Source organism: Asterias rubens, chromosome 8 (assembly GCF_902459465.1).
Source record: "Asterias rubens chromosome 8, eAstRub1.3, whole genome shotgun sequence".
NCBI classification, from domain to species: domain Eukaryota; kingdom Metazoa; phylum Echinodermata; class Asteroidea; order Forcipulatida; family Asteriidae; genus Asterias; species Asterias rubens.
This window is the reverse complement of record NC_047069.1, coordinates 6,213,324-6,237,149: the sequence shown is the minus strand read 5'-3', so window position 1 is coordinate 6,237,149 and position 23,826 is coordinate 6,213,324. Positions and strand designations below refer to the sequence as shown.

At 40.1% G+C, this 23,826-nt stretch overlaps 1 protein-coding gene across 7 annotated transcripts in view; it reads right to left on the bottom strand.

Annotated features, from left to right (window-relative positions):
- LOC117293300 (cGMP-dependent 3',5'-cyclic phosphodiesterase-like) overlaps positions 1 to 23,826 on the bottom strand; it is a 117,976-nt gene that overhangs the window by 42,000 nt on the left and 52,150 nt on the right. For 6 of the 7 annotated variants that reach the window (XM_033775542.1, XM_033775545.1, XM_033775543.1 and 3 more), the window contains exons 4-7: positions 20,449 to 20,526; positions 19,000 to 19,041; positions 12,505 to 12,573; positions 4,067 to 4,197 (exon numbers count right to left, since the gene is read on the bottom strand). In XM_033775542.1, the coding sequence (XP_033631433.1) occupies positions 4,067 to 4,197; positions 12,505 to 12,573; positions 19,000 to 19,041; positions 20,449 to 20,526 (320 nt within the window). The remainder of the gene's footprint in view (positions 1 to 4,066; positions 4,198 to 12,504; positions 12,574 to 18,999; positions 19,042 to 20,448; positions 20,527 to 23,826) is intronic. The other variant, XM_033775544.1, reaches the window with a different exon arrangement.

The following is a 23,826-nucleotide window of genomic DNA, read 5'->3' as shown; positions in this document are numbered from 1 at the left end:
CAGTTTTGTCATGCAAGATATGTAGAGCTACATTTTTGAAGTATGGGACCCATTCCTTTTAAAGCCATTATAAACTTTCAGTAAACAGTATTGTCCAAGTCCCACACTTAGTGTATCGCAACCAACTTATATATAAAATAACAAACCTGTGAAAATTTAGGCTCAATCGGTCATCGGAGTCGGGAGAAAATAACGGGAAAACCCACCTTTGTTTCCGCACGTTTCGCCGTGGCATGACATGTGTTTACTATAATCCGTAATTCTCGTTGTCGAGAATTGATGATTGTTTTAATGTTTTCTCAAAAAGTAAAGCACTTCATGGAATAATGTTTCAAGAGAAGTCTTTTACCATTACCTTCAGTAAACCCTGTAAATTATTTGTAAATCTGTGAACTTTATTTTTTTCTGTACCGAAAGTGTATAATGGCTTCATAAGCACGACAATCTAGTGGTTATTACAAGGTGCTGTGGCTTTGACTGTGTCTTCTGTTGATTGTACAATCCTCTCACAGTGGGTTTTTGATTATCCTCCCCTGTGTGTTGTGTGTGTGTGTGTGCCTACACTTGGCATTTCAAAACAACTCTTTTCTGCAATTTCCCCCCCCCCCCCCCCTTGCTGTATATATGCCCTACACTCCAGCGTGTTGACTTGGCACAGCGGACTCAAGGCCTCGGCAGTCATGTCTGAGTGCAAATCGGTCACGTAGAACGGCCGAGACATGACCAATGTGTTGACTTTGGTGGAGTGGCTTAGAATACACCATTTGATTGTAACGTAATGCGCAGAGGAGTCTTCTACTCTTAGCTACAACGCTCTGACAACGCGTCGCAGATGGAAAACATCATGTAAGATTAGACTAGGTGTTTATTCCTCCCCCCTCAGATTGTCAAATCGTTTGCAACCATTTGAAGCAGGGACTGCCATGCCTACAAACATATTTTGCCAGTGGAAGTACATGACCACACAGGCCAAAATTCATGCCACTGCTTAAGCATAGACCTCTCCCTGGAAAAGCATTTGCAGACTGGTACCCTTGTATTTATCCACAAGGATAAAGACACTGGTATTAGAGACCCAATGATTTCATTGGAGACCTCTGAGGTCTCGAAATCTTCTTTCTCTAAAACTATGTTACTTCAGAGGGAGCCGTTTCTCACAACAGCTGCCCATTACTCTTGACCATAGGTTTTAAGCTAATAATTATTTAAGTAATTACCAATAGTGTCCACACTGCCGTTAAACCCGATGACCTAACCCAACAAGGACATTGCAATGAATCCTCCTCGATGGACCTAAGTATCAACACTCCCGCGACACTTGTCTTTGCACCACAAAATTCAAAACTTATCTTACGCCACAGTTTTTCAAAGACTATTTTAGTTTTAGTTGTGTCTGTTTTCTTTCGTTTGTTTTTTGTTTACTGTGCCTTGAACACCTGGCAGGGTGGATATATGTGCGTTACATATCTTTCATAAAATTATTATTATTACTGTTGTTAAAATATAAACAAGTGAACAAGACCTATATACACAATGTTTTGTCTTTCAGCCCCTGACCCCCTGCATCCATGTTCTTACAAACAAGCAACTCAATTCTCTCTCAAAAACAAAAATAGATGTGTTTCGTCCATTTGTTTTCCTAATCTTTCCGCTTGGCTGAAACGAGCAGACGAAGAGCTGGAACGCTGCGGACGACGCAAGCCAATCAGCCAGAAAATTGGCATTTGATTGGATTAGATCCGGGCTGAAACTAATTTCACTTCGTTGACCAGACCAAATTTTGTACCCCCCTGTTTTCTTGTTAATCATCTCTTCATATAGATAGATAGACAAAATTATTAGACAAAACTACCAGCTCTTATTCATTGATTTAATTTAGAACCAATTTTAGGTTACTCTCATGAAGAGGGGATCGGAGTAAATTAGATTTTACGGGGGGCTTTGTCAAGGTAACTGAATACCTGCTGGGAAAAAATAACCACACACACCGAAATCAATAAAATTAAAACAGCGCTGTATAGTCAGTTCATACAAGAACATTTAGAATTCTCTACTGAAACAAACATGAGGTCATAGACATTTGGACGTAAACAAAAACACCAAGATGGTTCACAATTTTGTGGATGATCGCCACTTATTATTTTTGCAAAAGATATTTCATGGCCTGACATTTTGACCCTAGCAGAGTCTTTCTCGAAGGGTAGAGAGAAAGAAGTTTGTGAAACTTCAGGCATTAACTATCTATTGCATTTATACCATAGGTCCATTTGTTTACAAGTAAGCATTTTGCAACAGCTAATACGAAAAGAGTAACTATAAATATAAGTATGATCTGTCAACTTGAGGGTACAACCATGAGTAAAATCTCTATCGAAGGAGTGGTGGCTCTGAAAAGAGCCGGTGTGGTCTTGACGTTTCAAACAGGTTACTCTGTTCGTCATCAGGAGAATGTAGGACATTTTCTCAGTAATTATTGATGAGATTTTATATAGAAGGCAGGCCCTTCATAAAAATGACTTATTAGTCGGGTCCCTTTAAAGGATGCAGGATTAACAACCAGTTACAGTGACTGGATAAAAAGATAACCCATACGTGGGTTAATATGAAAAACTCTACCACTGGTGTCGGAAACCAACATCCTATATTTCCAATAGAGGTTTGCACAGGCGGGTGTAATGTTTATGTTTTGAGGGCTGGTGGCAAACTGAGTATTTTCCAAAAGTTGACAACCAAACATTAACCACATAACTCGAATGGAATCAGAAATTCCCAGGGGTAATCGATCTCACCACACCATTTTTTACCCTCCCAGCCAAGCTGCTCGCTCATAACACCTGTTATTAGTTAATTAAAATGTTCCAATATATGACATATTTTAATTAGGGCTGTGGCCAGTCCAGTCTATGCGAGCGCTCAAGTAAGGTAGCCAATGAAATAGACATTATGTCAAAGAGCAACTGGTCCCCTCTAATTTGTCTGTAACCTTGTGGCAGGCCTAACTTTATGTAGTTTAGGGTAATTTTAGTGCACAAACAGGATGTTTTAGGGGTGAATATTGTCAAAAAACTTGCATGTGACAAACGCATACTCAAGCCCGGTTCATACTTCCTGCGAATGCGAATCCGAAGCCAATCTTGACGTCACAAATACGCAACGAACAATTCGCAGCAGTGGAACTCTGCTCTACTCCCTTGCGAATAATCGCAGCGAAAGGAGGGTGTGACGTCAAATTCACTTCAAATTCGCTTCGCATTCGCAGTATGAACCGGGCTTTAGCGTTCTACAAGTGCCATAAGAAGCACCTGAAAGTTTTTAACAAATGTTCGCCTTAAGAAGTCACTTAAGGGAGCGAATCAGTGTTTGTTTTTTTTTCAACACATTCCTATAAGGGGTTGATGAGGAGAGGTGTCAATCAATATTTAAGTTTTTGCACACTTTGTCATTGTCATTTTCTCCAGTAATTTGTTCGTATGTATGTCTGTCGGTTTGATGTCTGTCTGTCTGTCTGGCTGTTTCGTCTTTGTATTGCCCTAAGCATGTACTTTTAGTTTATGTATTTTGTTATGTAAAGGCAAGCCGCTACAAGCTACCTGGCTTATTTTGGGCCTTGCCTCCACGCGCTTCCCACCAGTTTATTCTTTTTCTGTCTTTTTTACAATGTAGTTCTATAATATTGTGGAAATGTTTTGTGGAAATAAATGTCAATTTAATTGAATTTAATATGGCGAACTGCCCGTAACAGCGAGAGCCACTGGAGTTAAACTTTATCGCCAAATAACGTGCGATCCCTCTGATGGTATCACCTTCCCTAACAGTTGCTTCTGCCTGTCCATTATAAATTCAGCAAAGAGCAACGCCCAGGCCCGACACTTTACAGAGACAATTGCCTCCATGTCCCCGGCCATTGCCCTTGACCATTGCCTTGGTGCCCCTAGACCCATTTACAGTTCCCTCATTGAGGTGAAAAGAACAAAAAATTGCTGTTACAAGATCATTATATCAGGCTATGAATATCGTTTAATATTTCTGATCCAAACGGTTTTGAAATCTTTGAGGGAGTTTTTACCTTGGTGCTCCGACTTTGTTGATACAACACGCCACTGCGACGACCTTTGACCTGGCTTGGTTGATGACGGGCACACAGAGCAGCGAGTGGATCTTCAGAGTCATTTTGGCCTCTAGTTCTGTTTTGCTAGTCTGTAAACAATCACAGAAAAAAGATAGTTGTTATTGAAAGTGTCAAAACAAAACTGAAAAAAAGTCGGCACAAGGCAAAACAATCTTGACAGTTGCTTTGTTCCGTATGTAAGAAAACAACCCGTTTAATGACAATGGTCACCTTCTGTAATTGTCAAAGACCAGTATTCTCACTTGGTGCATCCCAACATTTACATCAAATAACAAACCTGTGAAAAGGGCTTCAGTCCTGAAGTCTTTTAATATTTTAGTGAGAAATTACTTCTTTCTCAAAAACTATGTTACTTTAGAGGGAGCCGTTTCTCACAATGTTTTACACTATCAACAGCTCTCCATTGCTTGTCAAGTAAGTTTTTATGCTAACAATTATTTTGAGTAATTACCAATAGAGTTCTGCGTCCCTGCTTTTAATTATCTTTCTGTTTTTGTCTCAATGTTCTTAATGTCTTTACAGATTTATTGTAAATAATTTTAGATTTTTAATACATGGCCAGGGATATTGGAATCGAAGGCCTTCAGGATACAGTTTTTAGGTAAACTTTTTTAACTCCAGGCATAAGTCCCTGGCTTTTGTTTTGTTTTGTAAATGTTTGTACTTTATGTCAAATAAATAATAACAATAATAATAGTTAGGAGTAAAAACCAGTAATAGTGAATGGAATCACAGGGAACCCAGACTTGGGTTAATAAAGCTCTACCACTGGTATCAGAAAGCTTGACCCTGTATTTAAAACAAAGGTTTTTAACAGGCAGGCGCTTATGTTTTGAGGGCTGGCTGGTAGCAAAATGAGTAATCTCCCAAAGTTGACAACTAAAGATAAACCAGGAAACTCAAATGGAATCTTGAGTACCATATTCATAGATACGTGGGCTACATAAGACTATATATTAATATATTGACATATTATAAAAAGTAAAAATAAAACATCTTTCTGTACTTTCCTTCAGTAACTCTTACTATTCATCTTGAATACAACAAATGATAAAATTGCCAACTACATTGCGAAGAATACTGCATTGAGGGATAGAAATGAAAGACTACAACCCTTATTTCTTTTTTGATGACTCAACAGTTAAAAATAATATCCAGTAACCAAATGAAAAACGCTAGTCATCATACCAAATATGTAGGTTACGACATCCCCTGACGGCTTAAGGGTGGGATAAATACTGCACAATTTTATTATCGTGCCGCAATGTTTTTTTTTAATGTCCGTAGTGATCAAACACAACAACAGATTTTGCGCTCTATAATACAGAGCGACTCTTTGAAGACGTGAAATAAGAACTGGATGATAATGGTTGGGAGGCCCATTTGATATATAGCTTGGGTATATTTCAAAATTGGCAATGGGCCTCGCGCTCCTGAAAATTCTTTCCCTGGATTATTAGGTTATAGGAACATTCATGGACTATTTATAGAGGACACTAACAAGATTAAGTCATGAGGTGGAAAAGTGAACCATTGGGTTGGAGAAGTCTGCAGCCCAAGAATGGTTTAAAGAATAATACAGAGACTGGACTGGAACGTCATCTTTGAAATGGACAAGGCCAGTTTCACTTGGCAAAAGGGCACTTTATTTGGAAAAACTTCAACGTCGATTGGAAAATGTTGAAGGGGCATCAAGACCAAAACCAGGCCTTAAATTCATAGAGCTGTTGGAGCACAACAAGTAGCTGAGCACAAACAAATTATGCTTACCAGAATAACGTTACAAGCCAAAACACTATGGCCCAATTTCATAAAGCCTGTAAGCACGAAAATTTGATTAGCATGAAACTTTAATTTGTTACATATTGCTTGTTACTGGTATTCAGCTGCTGTTTGCTTATCCTAAGATTAATAAGTTACAAATTGCTTGTTACTGGTATTCAGCTGTTGTTAATCCTAAGAATATCACATGGAAATTTGGATGGTAAGCCTGTTTTTCTTAAGGAAGAAATTTCAAGCTAAGCAAATTTTTGTGCTTGTAAACATGCTTTGGGCCCATGTCACGTGTACAATTTTTGACCAGTACGACTACCCTGCTCCTTTTTGCCGAGCAGAAAATTTTTAAGCAATATCTCTATATAGCCTTCCTTAATTTCAAGCCGACATGTAGCTCACTTCTTCTGTATTCTTCACAATTCACAGTGAAAAACAAATGTGTAAACGTAATTACATTGCTAGGAAATGACAAATCTACCCCCATCATCCCCAAAGGATATTCAAACTTACTCCCAAAATCTCAGATACAAATCTAACTCTCGATCCCCACAACAAAACACAAATCCACAACCAAATCCCAATAAAAAAATACTTTTAAAATTTATAAGAAAACAAGCGGAAACTCTGTATACAACACGCATCCTACCGAACTCAAGTCGAACATAACTATGACTGTATCATTACAAATTCTAATACCGCAGTCTCAAATTTCCTGCTGGGCAAAAAAATAAAATAAACAGGCACAATTGACAAGAAAAAGTCACTCCCTCTTCATATCATATTAAGGGTACTTCTTTAAAAGGTCAAATTGCTTCCCGTAAAGAATTGCGGTTCTTTAAGGAGAAATCAGCAATCATTGTTGGCCCCCAAGTTAATTAATGGTATATGATACACACAGGGCAGACAACTTGATCTTGACGTTTAAAGAATTCCCCCACCCCCTCTGACAAATAAAGAACCATAAAGTGAAGGTGGGAAACAATTATTACTTCAAAATAGAGGCAACAAAAAGGTCAGGTGAGGATATCAACTTCACAAGACTCGGGAAAGTACTGAGTATACAGTGCTAACACACATCGGTGTATGGGTAAAAACCAAAATTAAAATTCTTTACTCCCAATGCAAATTTAACATCTATTATATATCGTTGAGATACCCGCTGCAAAAACATAGGATTCAAACTGCCCTCAAACTACCAGGCAATCTCAGTAGTCTAGTTGGTAGGACACTGCTCTATAGAATCGCAAGCGTCGTGGGTTCCAATCCCAACAAGTAAAATGCCTGTGATCTTTTTTTTCACAGGACTCGGGAAAGCACTGAGTATACAGTGCTAACACACATCGATGTATAGGTAAAAAACGAAAATTATATGAACTTGCAAATGACGTTATCAACGCTTCGTTAATAGACAGGAACAAGCATGGCCTGACTGAAAGCAAATTGACAAACTGATCACGTATCAAAATGCCACTTGCTACAGGTGCAGTAAAGCCCTTTTCAACATGAAAATCCAGGCCTGAAATATGCGCTAACACTCAGTCATCTATGCCATGGCCAAGCCGTTAAGAGCACCGGACTCAAGCTCTGGTGTTTCTGATCAACAAAGTGTACAAGGGTTCGAGTCCCGGTAGTGGCACGTGTTCCCTTGAGCAATACACACAATATGGGACCGGGGATCTTTTGGCGTCTATTTCCACCAAACTTTGTCACTCATCCCAAGTCTCACTTCCATTTGGCTTGAGTGGATTTGGTTCATCATAACTTAACGACTAGGGATTTGAATGTGGTACAATGCCTTCATTTATTTTCTTGGATAAACAAGAGCTATGTAAACCCTGTATTATCATTATCACTTCCCCACTACACTGTGTTGCCGTCATATGCTTTTCAAGCATGCACAGCTTTCAATCCTACTTACTTTCGCAAATAGGATATGTGGCACGTCGTAACCGAGCGGTTTAGTTCATTGGGCTCAAGTAGCCAGACTATTTCTCAGCCGTCCCATTGTTTAGTTCCCCGCATTCATAGTAAAATCACTACTGACAATAAGCGCTGAATATCGTAGCCAGACTATTTATCAGCCCCACAGTGCTGATAAAAAGCGCTGTATATAGATAATAATTCCTCGCCTCACTTTTATCATCGCAGGTTTTCTGTATATAGCAGTAAGAGAAGGTTGAAAAGACCCATGTTGTTTCAGGTCTATTACCCGTCCTCACTGACTCATGCCCTGATCCAATAATTCCCATCTGATTGGCGTGTAATGAGTCCACTAGAGTGATAAGAGAAGTCGCTTGTTTACTACACCAGCCAGTATCCTCCCATGCATTCTGCACTCTCTTAATGCCATCCTAGAAGTTTCATTTCACACGCTTTGTTGCACACCCCACCGTCATTCACATGCATTATTTATCATAAGGAATCCCATTTAAATGCTATGGATTTAACTGCTTTCAAGTTAAATGTGTGTGATGACTCAAGTAGTTGAGTGGCCTGTGGGCCCAGTTTTCTTATAGCGTGTGAACGCAGAAACTTGGGCCAGGGTGTGTTTCCTAGCGACTGGTGCATTTCAGGGCAACATGAAGATGTTTTGATTGGTGGATCCTCTTTTTGTTGGTGCCCGTTTTGGAATATCCTATTTATGCAATAAATGGTGGATATAATGAAAAGTTAATAAATATTATACCTGTAAAGGTGGTGCCTTAACTGATCAAGCATCCAACCGGTGCTTTGAGACTGAGCAGTAAGAGCTGTGTATTGAGTGAGTCCTGAGATAGAGGAACCGGTTTTCTTTGGTCATTATCCCCTTTTCTAAAAATCCCCATGTGATGTCCCAGTTAGCTCATGCATCAGTGTAGGGCAGAAAATTATATCAAACTTTATCCCCTATAAGAGAACAAAACCTGGGCCCAATTTCATGGCACCGATTACTATGCCAACCTGCGCTTAACATCCAGCCATGGCCCATGGGGGCGTCGTCAGCGCAGAATTCTTCGGTAAGCAGCACCGTGAAATTGGGTCCCGGTTTGTACTGCAACTCGCTCAACATAATCCGGTACCTATTAACATTCCCATTGTGAGTTTTTCTGAAGGGGTTATTTAGTCACAATATGAGTTGAATAGCGTCATAGCTGCAAGACTTTAACTGATTGCTCGCTTGTTATTCATCGATCTCTTGGCTGTGACCGTGGAAGGATTTTGCACAAAACATCTTCTCCCTCCCCCTCCTGAGACTTGTGATTGAGCTGGTCAACACTGTCCAAGGGTAACTATACAGAGACCCCTGCAAGATGGCAACCTAACCATGGCCGAGCGGTTAAGAGCACCGGATTCAAGCTCTGCTGTTTGATCAGCAGAGTGTGGGTTTGAATCCCGGACGTGACACTTGCGTCATAAAATTGGGGAGGTAGTGCTTTCTGCTCTACCGGCCAGGCTTTGGATTGATGATACCCAAGCCTACATCCGTATGGACTGTAAAAGTGGTAACCCTGTTTCACTGTTTCAGCCCTAAGAGTAGGTAGCAACGGCCTCTGGACAAAAATAATTGTAGCCCACACCTTGAAGTGGCCCTAGGCCTTGTGTGTCTGGCAACTTGCATAAATAAATAAAATAAAAAAATAAAATAAAAAACCATTGAATGGTTCACTCTGGTTGCCGTCCTCTTTATTTGTATGGTTTAATAACCTTCCCTGCTTTTAGTTTCTGGCACTTCAGCATCCATGTATGATACTAAAGAAGACACTGCTGATGGTAGCCAAGCTACAATCACACTCTTCGCATGCATATACATATATATCAAACCTAAGGACCACGAATATCTTCATGACATATTGCTCTTCTCCTAATTTTTAACGTGTGCTCAGTCACGTACACGATCTAATCACGGTTTCTATATTCAGCAATGTCGTCACAGGCCAAACTGACGGATTGAAATGCGGTCCAGTTTTTATTCATGTTGTGCTTAATGTTTAACCATCTCCATCTTGGTTGGAGTCATGTTAAGGAGCGTGCCTCGATCAAACAGTTCACTAACCCCCTTGTGCACCCGGGACAGAGGTGGGGGTGACAGAAATCATGATGCAACGACACACTCGGTTATTGGTGTGAATGGATTGTCACGAAGTTAATCAAGTTAATAAGGGCAGCCGCGCAATCGTGTCAGCGTTTCCACATTGATGATGTCAGAGGACGAGAGAGGGAAATGAGCTTTGAGCTGCAACGTGGCTGGCTGTACTTAGAGCTATTGTCTAGAGGTATGAGGGCGATCGAGTCAGGCTGGCAGGGGCATAGAGTTCCTCTCCTCTCCTCTGCCTTGAAGACTATTGCCTCCATGCTCCCTGGTCATTGCCTCGAATCACCCTGGTCATTGCCTTAGTGCACTTGAAATGTTCCAGCAGAAATTGTCTTATACTTCCCCATAGGGGTGCCCTTTACCAAGGAGAAATTGCCATGTGCCCCTTCTTGCCCTTTTAAAAACAAAGCATACATCATGTACAAGCCTAGCCTCTTTTCACAAAGCTAATAAACAAAGAAATTTGCCACCAGCTAAAAATCACTGCTTGTGGTGGTTCCCTGCTAATGCCAGCTCTGCACAGCGCCTTAGGGATTGTATTTGTCTGGTAATTACTCAAAACAAAAAATTACTGCAACGAATTAAAAAATGTTTATGAAGGGTATGTGCGATCTACACTAGAATACGCTGATGTAGTTTGGCATTCTGGTTCGACAAAAAAACAAAGTGACGACATTGAAAAAATTCAAAAAAGAGCCTGTAGAACCAACTTAGGTCATTCATATCTGTCTTATACTGATGCCTTAGAATTGTGTAATCTGGACTCTTTATCTAACCGAAGGGTGGACCACTGCCGTGGATTTGCGGAGGGTTTGCCTAAATCAGACCGAACCAGTGGTCTCCTCCCTCCATCCAGGTTGGCAAGTCATGGCAGATGCCTTCGAAGTGCCACCAACATATCTAAGCTCCGTGTCAAAACCAATCGTTTTCAATATAGTCCAATTCCTGATTTCATTAATTTGCTTAACACCCAATGGTTATGTTTTTTTCTCTTTCTCTGGTTGCATTTTGTATTCCATGTTTTTAATACAATCATTGTTTTTTGCTTGTCTTATTGATTGTATTCCTCATCCAGTCCTTTTTTCATGTGTTTTTGATGGCATGTTTTAATCCTACCTATACTATACTTGCTTTATGTTTTTAATTGATTAATTAATTAACTCATTTATTTATTTTTCACTTATTTGTCTTTTTTTGTTTACTCTTAATGTTTTGTAGCGTTGTCGTTTCTGTTATGGGTTTTTCCCTTTCATTCTTGCCTTGTTTGTATTTTCTGTACTTGTACTGTTGAGTCAAATAAATAAATAATAATAACAATAATAATAATTGTGCTATTTTGTATTATTGCAATTCATCATTGTTTGTATTTCACCAGTCCTGTACATGTGTGTTTTTTAATATCTTTTAATAATAATTATAATAATAATAATAATGTTCTTTACTATTTAATTATTGTAAATTGTGTGCAATTTGGCCTGTGGGCCACTAAATGTGATTCCAATAAAATGAAATGAAATAAAAATAACTTAAAAACTGACTTGGCAATGAGCATTGGAAAGCTTTTGATAGTATAAAACATTGTGGGAATCGACTCCCTCTAAAGTAACATAGTTTTTGAGAAAGAGGTAATTTCTCAATAAAATATTAAAAGACTTCTAGCTAGAAGTCTTTTAGTCCTATCTGAAGGCACAAATGCATCCAACAAGGGTGTTTTTTTTTCCATCATTTTCTCCAAGTTTTGATGCCCAAATTGAGCCCAAATTTTCACAGGTTTGTTATTTTATGCATATGTTAAGATACACTAAGTGAGAAGACTAGTCTTTGACAATTACCAATAGTGTCCACTGTCTTTAAAAGGGATTGTATAGACGATGTGACCTCTGACGTCACACGAAAACCATAACATGATTCGCGCGCATACAGCCGGGCAAAACCTTTGTGTTTTGGCAGCCAGCTAGAAAGTGTACGTAATCTTACTATGACTACGCAACTCAGTGCCCGGCGAAACATGACGTATATAGTGTTTTGTCAACAGAGGGCGGTTTGAATGTAAACATAGGTCACATCGTCTATACGTCTGGTACATCCCCGACAAATTTTTAGTTTCAATTGTTTCAGAGTTATTACCAAACATAAAATCAAACCCTATCGTCTACTCATTTGTAACCGATTAGGAGTGGCACGATTGTCTATTTTTTTTTTCTGGCATCTCCTGTGCAATCTGGCCTCATTTACTTTAGGGAAGGGGGTCGACTACTCCTTCATGTTTTACTGCTTTTGTTTTTTATTTATTTAATTTATTAAGGTTATTTTTTCCTGTGGTATGTGGTTTTACTTGTGCAATTTTTACATTTTAATATTTGATGTGTTGCTGTACAAAAAGATTTTAAATTTCATGTATTTTTATATACTTGAGGAATAAGCCATTCAATTCAATTCAATAATCAAATCAGTAGGATTAAATATAGTATTCTAGAATAAATTAAAGGATTGATTATAACAAGAAAAATATATTTAACTATCTCACCTCTGGTATGTCTTCTAAGTGGATAGACCGCTTCTCTGTAACCACAGAATTGAAACAGCTGAATGGTATCTAAGGAGAGAAAAAACACAAATCAATCAAATCAATTCAAATTGTAGGGCTGGAATGTTCGAAGAAGAGACACAGCAAAAATACATTCAAGAGCCACAACCCCTTTGGTATTATTGTCGCTATAGACGATGTGACCTACATGTATGTTTACATTCAAACCGCCCTCTGTTGACAAAACACTGTACACGTCATGTTTCGCCGGGCAAAAAGACGCGTAGTCATGGTAAGATTGGGCTGGCAAAACACAAAGGTTTTGCCACAAAGGTTTTGCCAGGCGGTATACGCGCAAATCATGTTATGGTTTTCGAGTGATGTCACAGGTCACATCGCTATTGGAATCTAGGCTTCATCCTAACTCAAAAACCCAAATCCACGGCTGGGCTCTTTTGTTCCTCTACTGGTGCCCTGAAGGGTTGATATGGCTGCATTTGCTCAAAATTTATCACAGGTAACTAGAGACTTTAACAGTCCTGCTAGTGCGAGTGCTCCGACCTAAACGCACACAATAGTGAGTGTTATAATCTGCTGCCGCCAGCGTCTTAAAAGTCTCCCATTTATGGGGAACTGCTGGGTGCACCCCACCAAATAGGAGAAAACAGAGCGTCGAGCTCATTAATATTTTGTAGGCCCTGAAAATATTCTTTATTAGACAGATTTGAGAGCCCCCAGAAAGTGTTTCAGTGTAAAATGCTGCCCAATTGTGACCTTGGGGTTGTTGACTTCCAGCTTGAGGTATTTTGGATGACATAGGCCCTGAAATAAATGGTCCTATTTGCTGAGAGGTGTAGGGACATTTTTCAAGATTGATGCTCGGACGTTTTGAAAATTAGACCTGTGAAGGGGTGTTTTTAATTGGAGGGAGAATAACTCGACGGGCCCAGGGACTCCCCATATAAAATTGAGCAGAGAATAAAAGTTCAAGAGTCAATCAATAATTTTCCATTTCAAGGTTAAAAGCTGTGAGACTTTTAAGTATTTTTCGTGTATTTTTGAATATTTAGCATTTTGCACTGTGTGCTATGGGAGACTATTCAGTGGGGTGCACCCTGCTGGGTTGGTAACGATTGAAAATGGCAGAAATGGGTATGGAAGGTGGCCTGTGCATTGCATGAAATTTATCTCCTTGGTTTGCCAGTTTGACACCCCCCCCCCCCCACCACTCCTCCCTGCTTCCCCCATCTTCAATAGTGTCTACTCCCTTTAATGAGCGTAGGGTATGCAATTCTTATTAGGTTTGGTGTCACTGCCACTCATCCCTCCCTATGTGAGTAGAGTAATTTCAATTGCTATTCATGATGAAGGCTGTTCCAATTATCTGCCCTCCCCTCTGAGAGTCTAGGCCAATACCAGACTATCTACACACAGGTGTCACCTGCTAGACGTAAGGGCGTTTTCAACATCGCATAGGGAGAAAGATGCAAACAGATTTTAATGAATAAAAAGTTCCAAAACCTTTTATGAAAATTATTATGGAAATATTTTGTTGTTTGATTCTATAAAAAGAAGTAATAAAAAAAAAATAAAAACAATTTCTAAATAACAAGTCTGAAGAAGAAAAAAAACTGAGTAAAAAAATCCCACCAAGATCCCAACTGTTAATTTTCCTGCTGTGTTGTGATTTATCCCGCTGGGAATCCTTGTTCTTCAAAAGATTAACACCGAAACTCCCCCCCCCCCAAAAAAAAAAAAAACGGCAGGGATTTCTATATTCTGGCCAGATTCCAATGTGATCTCAGTTTAATTTTTGATTGGGTATCAGGTGAGTACAGTGGTCACAGAAACAGTGATTTCCACTCAACATTTGAGCAGTTTTCAGCAAATATCTGTTGTACAACATTGCAAATTACTAAACCCGTGGTTGGCAATATTGTTGAATGGAACATAGAGCAAGGACCCTTGCTCTATAAATGGAATTAATGTCCATCTCAGGATGTACTAATCATTGCAGCAGATACGGAAACCAATGAGATTTAAGCAGGCCCCTACCGACGGGCAAACTCAGTGGACCAGTGGTACATACATCTGTTGTAGAATGTTGTAAGGGCCTTCGTTTAAATTCCCCCTATTGTTTTTCTATCCCCCAAGAGTTACTTTTTTCCACTGTAACCGAAAGCCTTATGGAATGTTTATCCACTGCACAAATCATTAAACTCCAACTGGAGCAGTCTTTGTGATATTAAAGAACGCACAGTGGAACTATGGATTGTATCTACATTTGTGAATGGCAAAAAATTTAATTACAATTGTTCATATTCCTGTCACAAGTATGCCACCCTGTATAGTATAGACGCAATGCGTTAATTGTAACCTGGTAATGATAATAGCAACGCATGCAGTCATGCACACACAGTAATAAGGTTTTCCAGTACATGCCTGCTTTCTGTGTTCAAAATTTAGGCCTAATGTATCCAAGATTTTCAAGGCAACTAAAATTACACACAAATGTAGTTCCTCGATGACATTGGAATATTAGTCCTGAGAAATATGTATGACATGAAATCCATTCAAGGGAAGGTACACGTTTGGTAATTACTCAAAACAAACACTAACTTAAAACATGACTTGGTAACGAGCATTTGAGAGCTTTTGCGGGTATAAAACATTGTGGGAAACAACTCCCTCTGAAATATAGTATTTTTTGAGAAAGAGGTTATTTCTCACTAAAATGTTAAAAGCTGTCTTTTTATTCCTATCTGAAAGCACACATATCCAACAAGGGTGTTTTTTCTTTCATAATTTTCTCGCAACTTTGATTGACCAATTGAGCCCAAATTTTCACAGGCTTGTTATTTTATGCTTATGTTTGGATACACCAAGTGAGAACATTGGTCTGTGACAATTACCAAACGTGTTCAATGCCTTTAAAGAAACAAATCTCAATCTAAACGAGACCGAACAACTCGTGAGGGATAAAGCAACCTGGCACAATTTCATTAAAGCTGCTTCTTTTATTCCGTCCAAGGAAGAAGGATGATGATGATGACAAATATAATTGCAAAATGGACCTCATGTGCATTACTGGCTTAAGGTGCACAATACGCCTATCTTAATATTAGCATGTGCTAACCCAAAACGAGGCCATAGGCCCAGCCACTACAAGTGGTGGCTGACGTGCGCCCATAGCCCTATTTTGGGTAACAATTATGACGTTATGCATTAATATTAAGAGAGGCTTATAGACTTTTAACACCATTAAGCGTATCCGAGATAGCAGCTACGGCTGAGGCTACGGCTGTTGCTAAGGGTGATCCTACACTTCATCGCATGATGAAGCAGGGATCCAGCCATAGCCGACAATTTAGACACTGCATTAATTTGTCCAAAGCTATCTAAACACATATTCAATATGGTCTATAAGTGAATTTCAACATGCATGAAGACATTTATGTGCAAGTGAGCATACGTGTTGATGTCATACTTCATGCCTGTTTTAGGGGGGGGGGGGGAGGGGCTGCAGGAGCATGTTTGGGGCATTTGAGCTAGGGTCACATTTACTACAAGGGATTCTAGATATTTGCTAGTTCACACCTCTCCCCAATCCCACCACTGAACACCCATTTCTTCTCTGAATCTTGCTCCCTATCCTCACTGTTTTATTCAACCTATCAGGCTTTGTAGACGTGAACCACTTGTAGGCTTACTACCACCACCTACATGGGCATCTCAACCTCACTACCATGGGCAGCGCGCCGTATCACGCTAGCTCTGCGTACGTCTCTAACCCCTGGGAGGGAAACTCTGATCCGTGTCTTTCATTGGCTATCATATACGCGCAAAATATAACGCTGTGCGTCTTCAAAAAGCTCTATATGCCGAACACGTGCGTATAAAGATGTACGTATTTACTTTTTTTGTCACGCAACACTCAATGCTAAGGCAAGTTTATGACTTTAATTACACACAGCGCATCACGCGTGTGCGCGACTCACGCCCAACACAGAACGGATCAACCACAGGACTAATTGCAATATCCCTTATATTTGGATATTTTGGAGTTACACTTCCAGGGGTTATGATCAAGCAAGGCATGCTGGGGAAAAAATGGCGCGGCAAAATCGATCGTCCCTGGGAACGAGGTTGATGGGCATCTATATTACTGCATCAACAATTTGTTGACTATTGTTCAAGAAGTTCAACCAAAAGCTTTAGTTTCCCAATTCATAGACTACAAAGTGATAAATTCTAGACCGGGAGCATATAATGATGTTGCTTGGTAAATCAATGCTAATTTGTGCTGTTCTCTGAGAACAATATTGCAAAGTACAATCAATTGGTTTACTGAATTAGAGAATACAATTTGGCCATCAAAACCATAAGTCTATGTTAGGCTTTAAAGGATTGGTGTACTTTTTGTAACGTAAAAAAAATCAATGTCCACAGTTTGAAGACAATGATATTAGAAAGCTTCCCCAAAAATGTTACTTGCTGAGGTGCTGTAGTTTTTGAGGACATATTTAGGATCATATGAAAAATTTATGATTTGGTGAAGTTGAATGCAATGGATCTATGGCTCCTTCAAGATACACCTTGGGATGGAATCAAGGGTCATAGATGGCGGATCTGTTTTGACAAACTGCTCAGGGTGAACCTGTTACTAATCAACCAATAATTCAATCAATACATCAACAATGCGATTGATCAATTGATTTACCATACAATCAATCAACCAGTCGATCGATCATGACTGATCGGTTGATTGATAACACAACTACTATTAAAACTTGTTGATCAATCATTGATCGGTATCATACTAGTTGATCAATTCATCAATCAAATCAATCAATCCATCAGTCAGTCGATTGACCAATTGATTGATAATCTATTGTAACTACTGATTGACTGATCGATCAATCAGTCAAAATTAGTCAATCAATCAGTCAATCGATCAAAAATGTCTTTCTTAAAGAAAACTTTGCAGTGAACAGAAACAACAAGTACATAAAAACACTGCAACCCAACAGGTACAACATAAGAACGAAGATAGATCAGGTAAGTAAATATCAAGACGGCACAAGAAGGAATAAAATATCAGACAAGAGGCACACAAAAATAAGACAGAGGCAATAATGCTACAACTAAATATACATGTAACATGAAATAGAAGACAATGACAGGCACCAAAAATAGAACAATTGGAGAGCCAAGGATAAAATTAACAAGATAGACAACAATTTAAAAAGACAGAGGTGGAGAAGGAGAGCACAGATAAAAAGTAAGACAGAAATATCAACAAAGTTAACGCAACATATCTAAACCCAGACAGAGACAAACACATGCTGTGTACTAATTAAAACATATAAAGAATACACCAGATAGATAAGACACAATGGCTTAAAGAAGAAAAAGGTAAAACTGCAAAGTTGACGATTTCATAGACAGGAAGATTGACGCAATTGACGGACAACCTGCGCGAAAAATGCCACGTAAATGCCAGCCTGCGCTTACTGCATGATGATACTGACAGCGCTATCTCACCCCAGTGCACACTTCATTGTCACATTAAACATAAACACTGTGACCTGGCCCACAGTGTAGAAGATGACACTGTGTGGCCTCGTTCCAAGTCTGCTTTTTTATGCATGTTTGAATATTTAACCCAAGTGAGGATACTACTCTTTGACAATGACCAAAAGTATACATTGCCTTTCAAGTCCATGTCCAAACCACTCAGTGTTGGACGGCTACAGCTACGGCTATATGCCCAATGGCTGCAGCCAAACAGCCATAGCCACTTCCCGAGGCCATCCATTCTGTCACAGTGTAATTCAACCCATTTGAAACTTAATAGATAAACAATGCCTGACCCTACCCCACTAACCCTCAGATGACGTCACTATTTTTATCACTCCACTTGCTGGAGTGCTTAAATGCGCACGTCACCGGCGTCCTGTTAGTACAACTGCCAGAACATGTGCTAAGGGACGCAACGAAATGTGCATGGGCATTGTAATCCACTGCGGTAAGACTTCCGGAGTTACTATAGTGACGTCAGTGAGAATTGGGCAATGCAGCACCTGAGTCAATCAAAATCAGGCAAAGACACTGGGGTGGATTACCAAGGATTAAGATTTGTGTCATCAACCTTTTTAAGATATGGTGGGTGCAATAGGCAGGCAATACTTGGTTTTCGATTAACCCTTTTTTGTAACCACCCAAAACTAAAGAGCGCCCACCTACATGTACTGTGACCATCTTATTTCAACAAAGACTTCAGCGTAAAGTCTTCAGTAGCTTTAAGGGAAGGATCTTTGATTACCCTAAAAAAACAATCTTGTTGATCCCTGTAAATGCATGATGAACACATGGCACTAAAAAAAAAATAATAATAATAATTATAATAATGTTTCTTAAAAGCTTGGAGGATTTGGATGCATTCAGCCAACTACATGGTATGATAATTTATTGTCATGGCAACCAGTGACTTACCAACATTCGAATTTCTTCTTCGAGAACCCTGTTTCCTAATACCTGTCACATATATAGACGGGAGAATTGAGGGGAGGGGTAGCAGTAAGAAGAAAGAGCAGAATATTTCAGACAAGTTGTAGAACACTCAAGAAATTTTCCTCAATGCGAGGCATTTCTTTTCCCCCTAAATCATACAAGAAATGATTATCTCTAAACCAGTTGGCCGTCACAACACATGTGTGCTGGCCGTCACATCACAATAAAACAATGGCAGCAGCCCTTTTGTAATGTGTTAGCTGGCGCATGCCCGTGTAGTGACTGGGTTAGAGAGTTTACAACTCCATAAACAGCCTCATCAGGCCTGCTATGATTATGACACCTATCCAAGTTAACTTTTACATCAGGGGTGAGAGTCATTATAACGAAAAAGTCTGAAACTTGGATACAAAGTCAGAGGTATTTTGAAATGATGCAATTTCTACCGTGAAACCCCCGGGGTATAGATTCCTTTGAGCTTTTGGAAACAGTATCCAAAGCACTAGAGTAGTAGACCAATGAGGAGATTTTCTTTATTTGAGGAACAAATATTGTCTAATTTTCTCTACCAGGCCGACATAAAAGGTCTGAATTCAGCCAAAAGTCTGAACAATCTCATCCCTGTTACATGCATGTATCAGGAGACTATGATGTATAGATGGCACCAACCAGCATGCACACAGCTTTTACATTTGCATTATGTAGATATTTATAAAGGAATCTAGAATTCTACTATTGCACTCAATATTAAGGGAACACTTGAGCAATAAAAGGCTGTTTCCAAATACCTGATTTAAAAGAAGAAGAAAAAGGTAAAGACACAGACAAAGATTGGCGTGACAAATATTCATACCTCAGCTGTGGGGAAAGGGTTGCAAAAGTGTGTGGAAATTGTGCTGAAGGGGCAGGGGTAGAAACAAAATAAAGAAACAATGTGCTGTGTATGTATGTGAAGTAGGACTAACTCTTTTCACAGGGTTTCAAAGTTTGTGTAAGAACAGTCTTGTCCAACATTAGACTCCAAATTGTCATGTGTCATCCTTTCATCCCAAACTTCAAAACAGAGGTCCGCATGGCTGATTTGCAAAAGGTCAGTGCGTCTTGCCCTTGTTGAGATATTCAAAAGAAATGACCAACCCAACACTCAGTTCTGTATTCATGTTTGCCTGAAGTATCAGCTTTTTGAGGGGTCTGACAATTCTGATTGCACAACACACTCTTCGTAACTGTTAATGCCTAAAGACATTTTACTCTTCACCGATATAAAGTGGATTAAAATCAAACATAATTCTAGTATTTCTGAAAATCAAAAGTTCCATCAATTGAAAATCGCAAGGTTATAAAAATAAGGCCCTCACAGGACTCTGGAAAGTGCAGGTATTAAAACAATGCGTGGCTTTCCTTTATGGTGGTTTTGTGTAGCAATCTTACCTGACAGAATACTTCTGTGGCATCTTCTGATGAGACAATCCACAGCGCACAGCATTCTGACTGTGTATGCCTCTCTAACTGCAATAGGACAAAATGGACAAGGAAAGAAAATTTAGTTTGTGGTATGGTAGATTTCATGGTAGGGGAATTTAGGCAGGGGAGCAAGGGGGTGACTGCAGTCCTATGCAACCAGGTTGAATGGTGTCTGACTGGCACCCCTAAACAAAGATAATGACAAAATAAGGAGACCGCCAACATTGGCGCCAGAAGCTTAGTTGGTAGAGTGCTGGCACGTCAATCTGGAGGTCAATTTGTCATAAGCTATGCAGCCAAGCCCTGATGTGAGAGCTAATCAGATTCCCGTGTGAATAATTACTTGATAAAAAAATACATATTTAAATTCCAAGATATCTGGGTCAAGACAAAGGTTTTTAAAACCTGTCATCATAGATGTGTAAGAGCCAACAAAACTTAAATGTACGACTGACTTAGGGACCATGGATAAATTAAGAACGCGGCCGCCCGCGGTCAGACTCGTTCTAGAACGAGTCCGTCCCAAAATTGTCACGCGCCCGTCCCAAGATGGATTAAGCGCTTCACTGATTTTTAAGGTCCCTCATTATCGAACTCTATTGTTGGTGCCTTTTGTTGTTCAGATTACATGGACAAGGCAGCTTGCAAGTAAGCCACGAAGGGGTGAAGGATTATTGTTTGCGGTCTAGCTCAGGTATACACCAGACAATGGGTTGGAGATGTCCATGTACAGCCAACCCTCAAGTTTGCCAAAGCCAATACAATAATATGCTACTGCCATAACAAGTTGAAGTGGTGACTATTATTCTTAAATTTGAAATCATCGCCAACTTATTTTGTATCTACATCTAATTGTTACATTAGGACCCGTGTTTACAGAGATGATTACACTTACAAGATTCGTTCATAAAGGTACCGCGAAATCATGCTGACCGGCTCGCAATCACACAAAACACAACGCAAAATTACATCGTAGTACACAAACACTCCATCTAGCTACACACTCACACACAGTGTTTTCAATATTCAGGCCTAGTAGTCTTGTTACTTTGCGTGCAACAAACTATAATGCAAGAAACATTGAACGCTAGAGGGCTTTCCTAAACAATGTGATAGCGGGAGAGCTATCTCCGTTGGAAAAATTGCGCAACAGCTTACGAAATTAGTTTCAACCGCCTTGAGATTAAGACTTTCGGGAGAATCTGGTGTCCGAAAATTGCAATACTAACCAGCGTTGGTGCCCGAGCTAAACTCATACAACATTGGCGCCGTCGCTGGTACCTTGTGCAACATGGTGAATTTTCAGCAGTTCCTTGGGAAATACTAAGCGTGTTTAAGAAAAACTTCATAACGTGTTGGCTTCATTGTTCAAACATGAAACCTTTTGGACACCTTGGATGTACAAAAAAGAGTATAGTTTTACTGTTTAATGTAAGATGTTTTTCCTATTGACTTTGTTTTACTTTGGGGGATTATTTTGCATGGCGGTCGTGCAAAGACGTAGTATTTTTTATTTTTTAATCTGCGGTTGTGTTTTGACTTATTGTGTGAAAAGGGCTACAACTTGGGTTTATCTACCCAGATAAGCCGATTATAACTACACAGTGGTTTTCGGCCTACACCCATTGTTCCTTTGTTATACAGTGGGTCTTCCTCGAGACCCGGTGGTTGAGGAGAACGCGTTCCACTCCGTAGTTTTTCTTTTGTTCGTTTTGTCACGCGAAGGAACGCGTCGCGACGCGGTCGTTCCCGTGACATAATTTATCCATGGTCCCTTACCTGACCAACTGATCTGACCAACAGTCGGTCAGGTAGGTCAGCTGATCAGTCAGGTCAGTAGGTCAATCAAATCAGGTCAGTCAGGTTGGGTCAGGTCAGGTCAGGTGTCAGGCCAGTCTTAAGGTCAGTCTGTCAGCCGGTCGGGTCAGGATAGGTCAGGTGTAAGGTCAGTCAATCAATCAATCAATCAAACGTAATTTGTATAGCGCCTAAATCAAAAGTTTGCTCAAAGGCGCTGAGGCACAGAAGAAATAACAAGTCATTGATGGTAGGCCTCCTGAAACAAGTGGGCTTTAAGAAGTGCCTTGAATGTGTTGAAAGATGTTGGGTCCCTGATGTGATTGGGAAGTTTATTCCAGAGTTTGGGTCCGTATACCGAGAAGGCTCTATCGGCAAAAGTGATGTGACTTGTTCTTGGAACTACAAAGTATGGTGAACAGGAGCTGTTTGACCGAAGGAGTCTCCGTTCAGCACCAACTTGCAGAATGTCTATGATGTAATGAGGGGCTTGTTGATGTAAGGCCTTGAACATGAGAACGATGACCTTGAAGTCGATCCTTTAATGGATTGGGAGCCAGTGTAGTTTGATGAGTTCCGGGGTGATAGAGTCGAACTTGCGTTTCTTTGTGATGAGTCTGGCAGCTGTTCGTTGCACGTTATTTAGCCTCCTTTTGAGTTTTTGGCTGATTCCAATCAGAAGACTGTTGCAATAGTCGAGTCTTGAAGTGACCAAAGTGTGCACTGCAAGCTTGGTTGCGTCGACAGTCAGTAGTCTGCGGGCCCTGCCGATGTTAGTGAGGTAGAAGTTGGCAGTCTTGATGATGCTTGAAACTTGCGCGGACATAGTCATTGCAGGGTCAAACATGACTCCAAGATTTCTGACTGGCTTGGTTTCGACTAAGACATCAACTCCTGCAACTTTAACTGATTGAAGATGAAACTTGGCGAGTTGTGCTCTGAAACCGATCGCTATTACCTCGGTCTTGTCAGCGTTGAGTTTGAGAAAATTAGTTGACATCCAGGCCTGTACCTCAGTTATGCAGTCTTCGACGTTTGATACATTTTGAAGGACTTCAGAAGACTTGACAGGGCAGATAGATGTGTAAATCTGAGTATCGTCTGCGTACATGTGTAGTTCCAAGGCATGTTTACGAATGATCTGTCCAAGAGGAAGAGTATATATCAAAAACAGCAGGGGGCCAAGGACTGAACCTTGTGGAACACCAGACAGCAGCTCACGAGGTTGCGAAAAATGGTTGTTGATATGGAGACGTTGCGTTCTTCCAGACAGGTATGATGCGAACCACTTCAGTGGAATATCCTGCACTCCCAGCAGTTCTTCCATCCGAGCTAGTAACACTTTGTGGTCGATCGTGTCAAAAGTGGCACTGAGGTCAAGCAGAACTAAAATGGTGATACCTTGCTTTTCCATGGTCCACATGATGTCGTTGTGAACCCGAAGGAGTGCTGTTTCGGTGCTGTGAAAGCGCTTGTAGGCAGACTGCATGGGCTCATGAAGATGGTGATCACTCATGTAGTTGGTCAGCTGTCTAGCGACAACTCGTT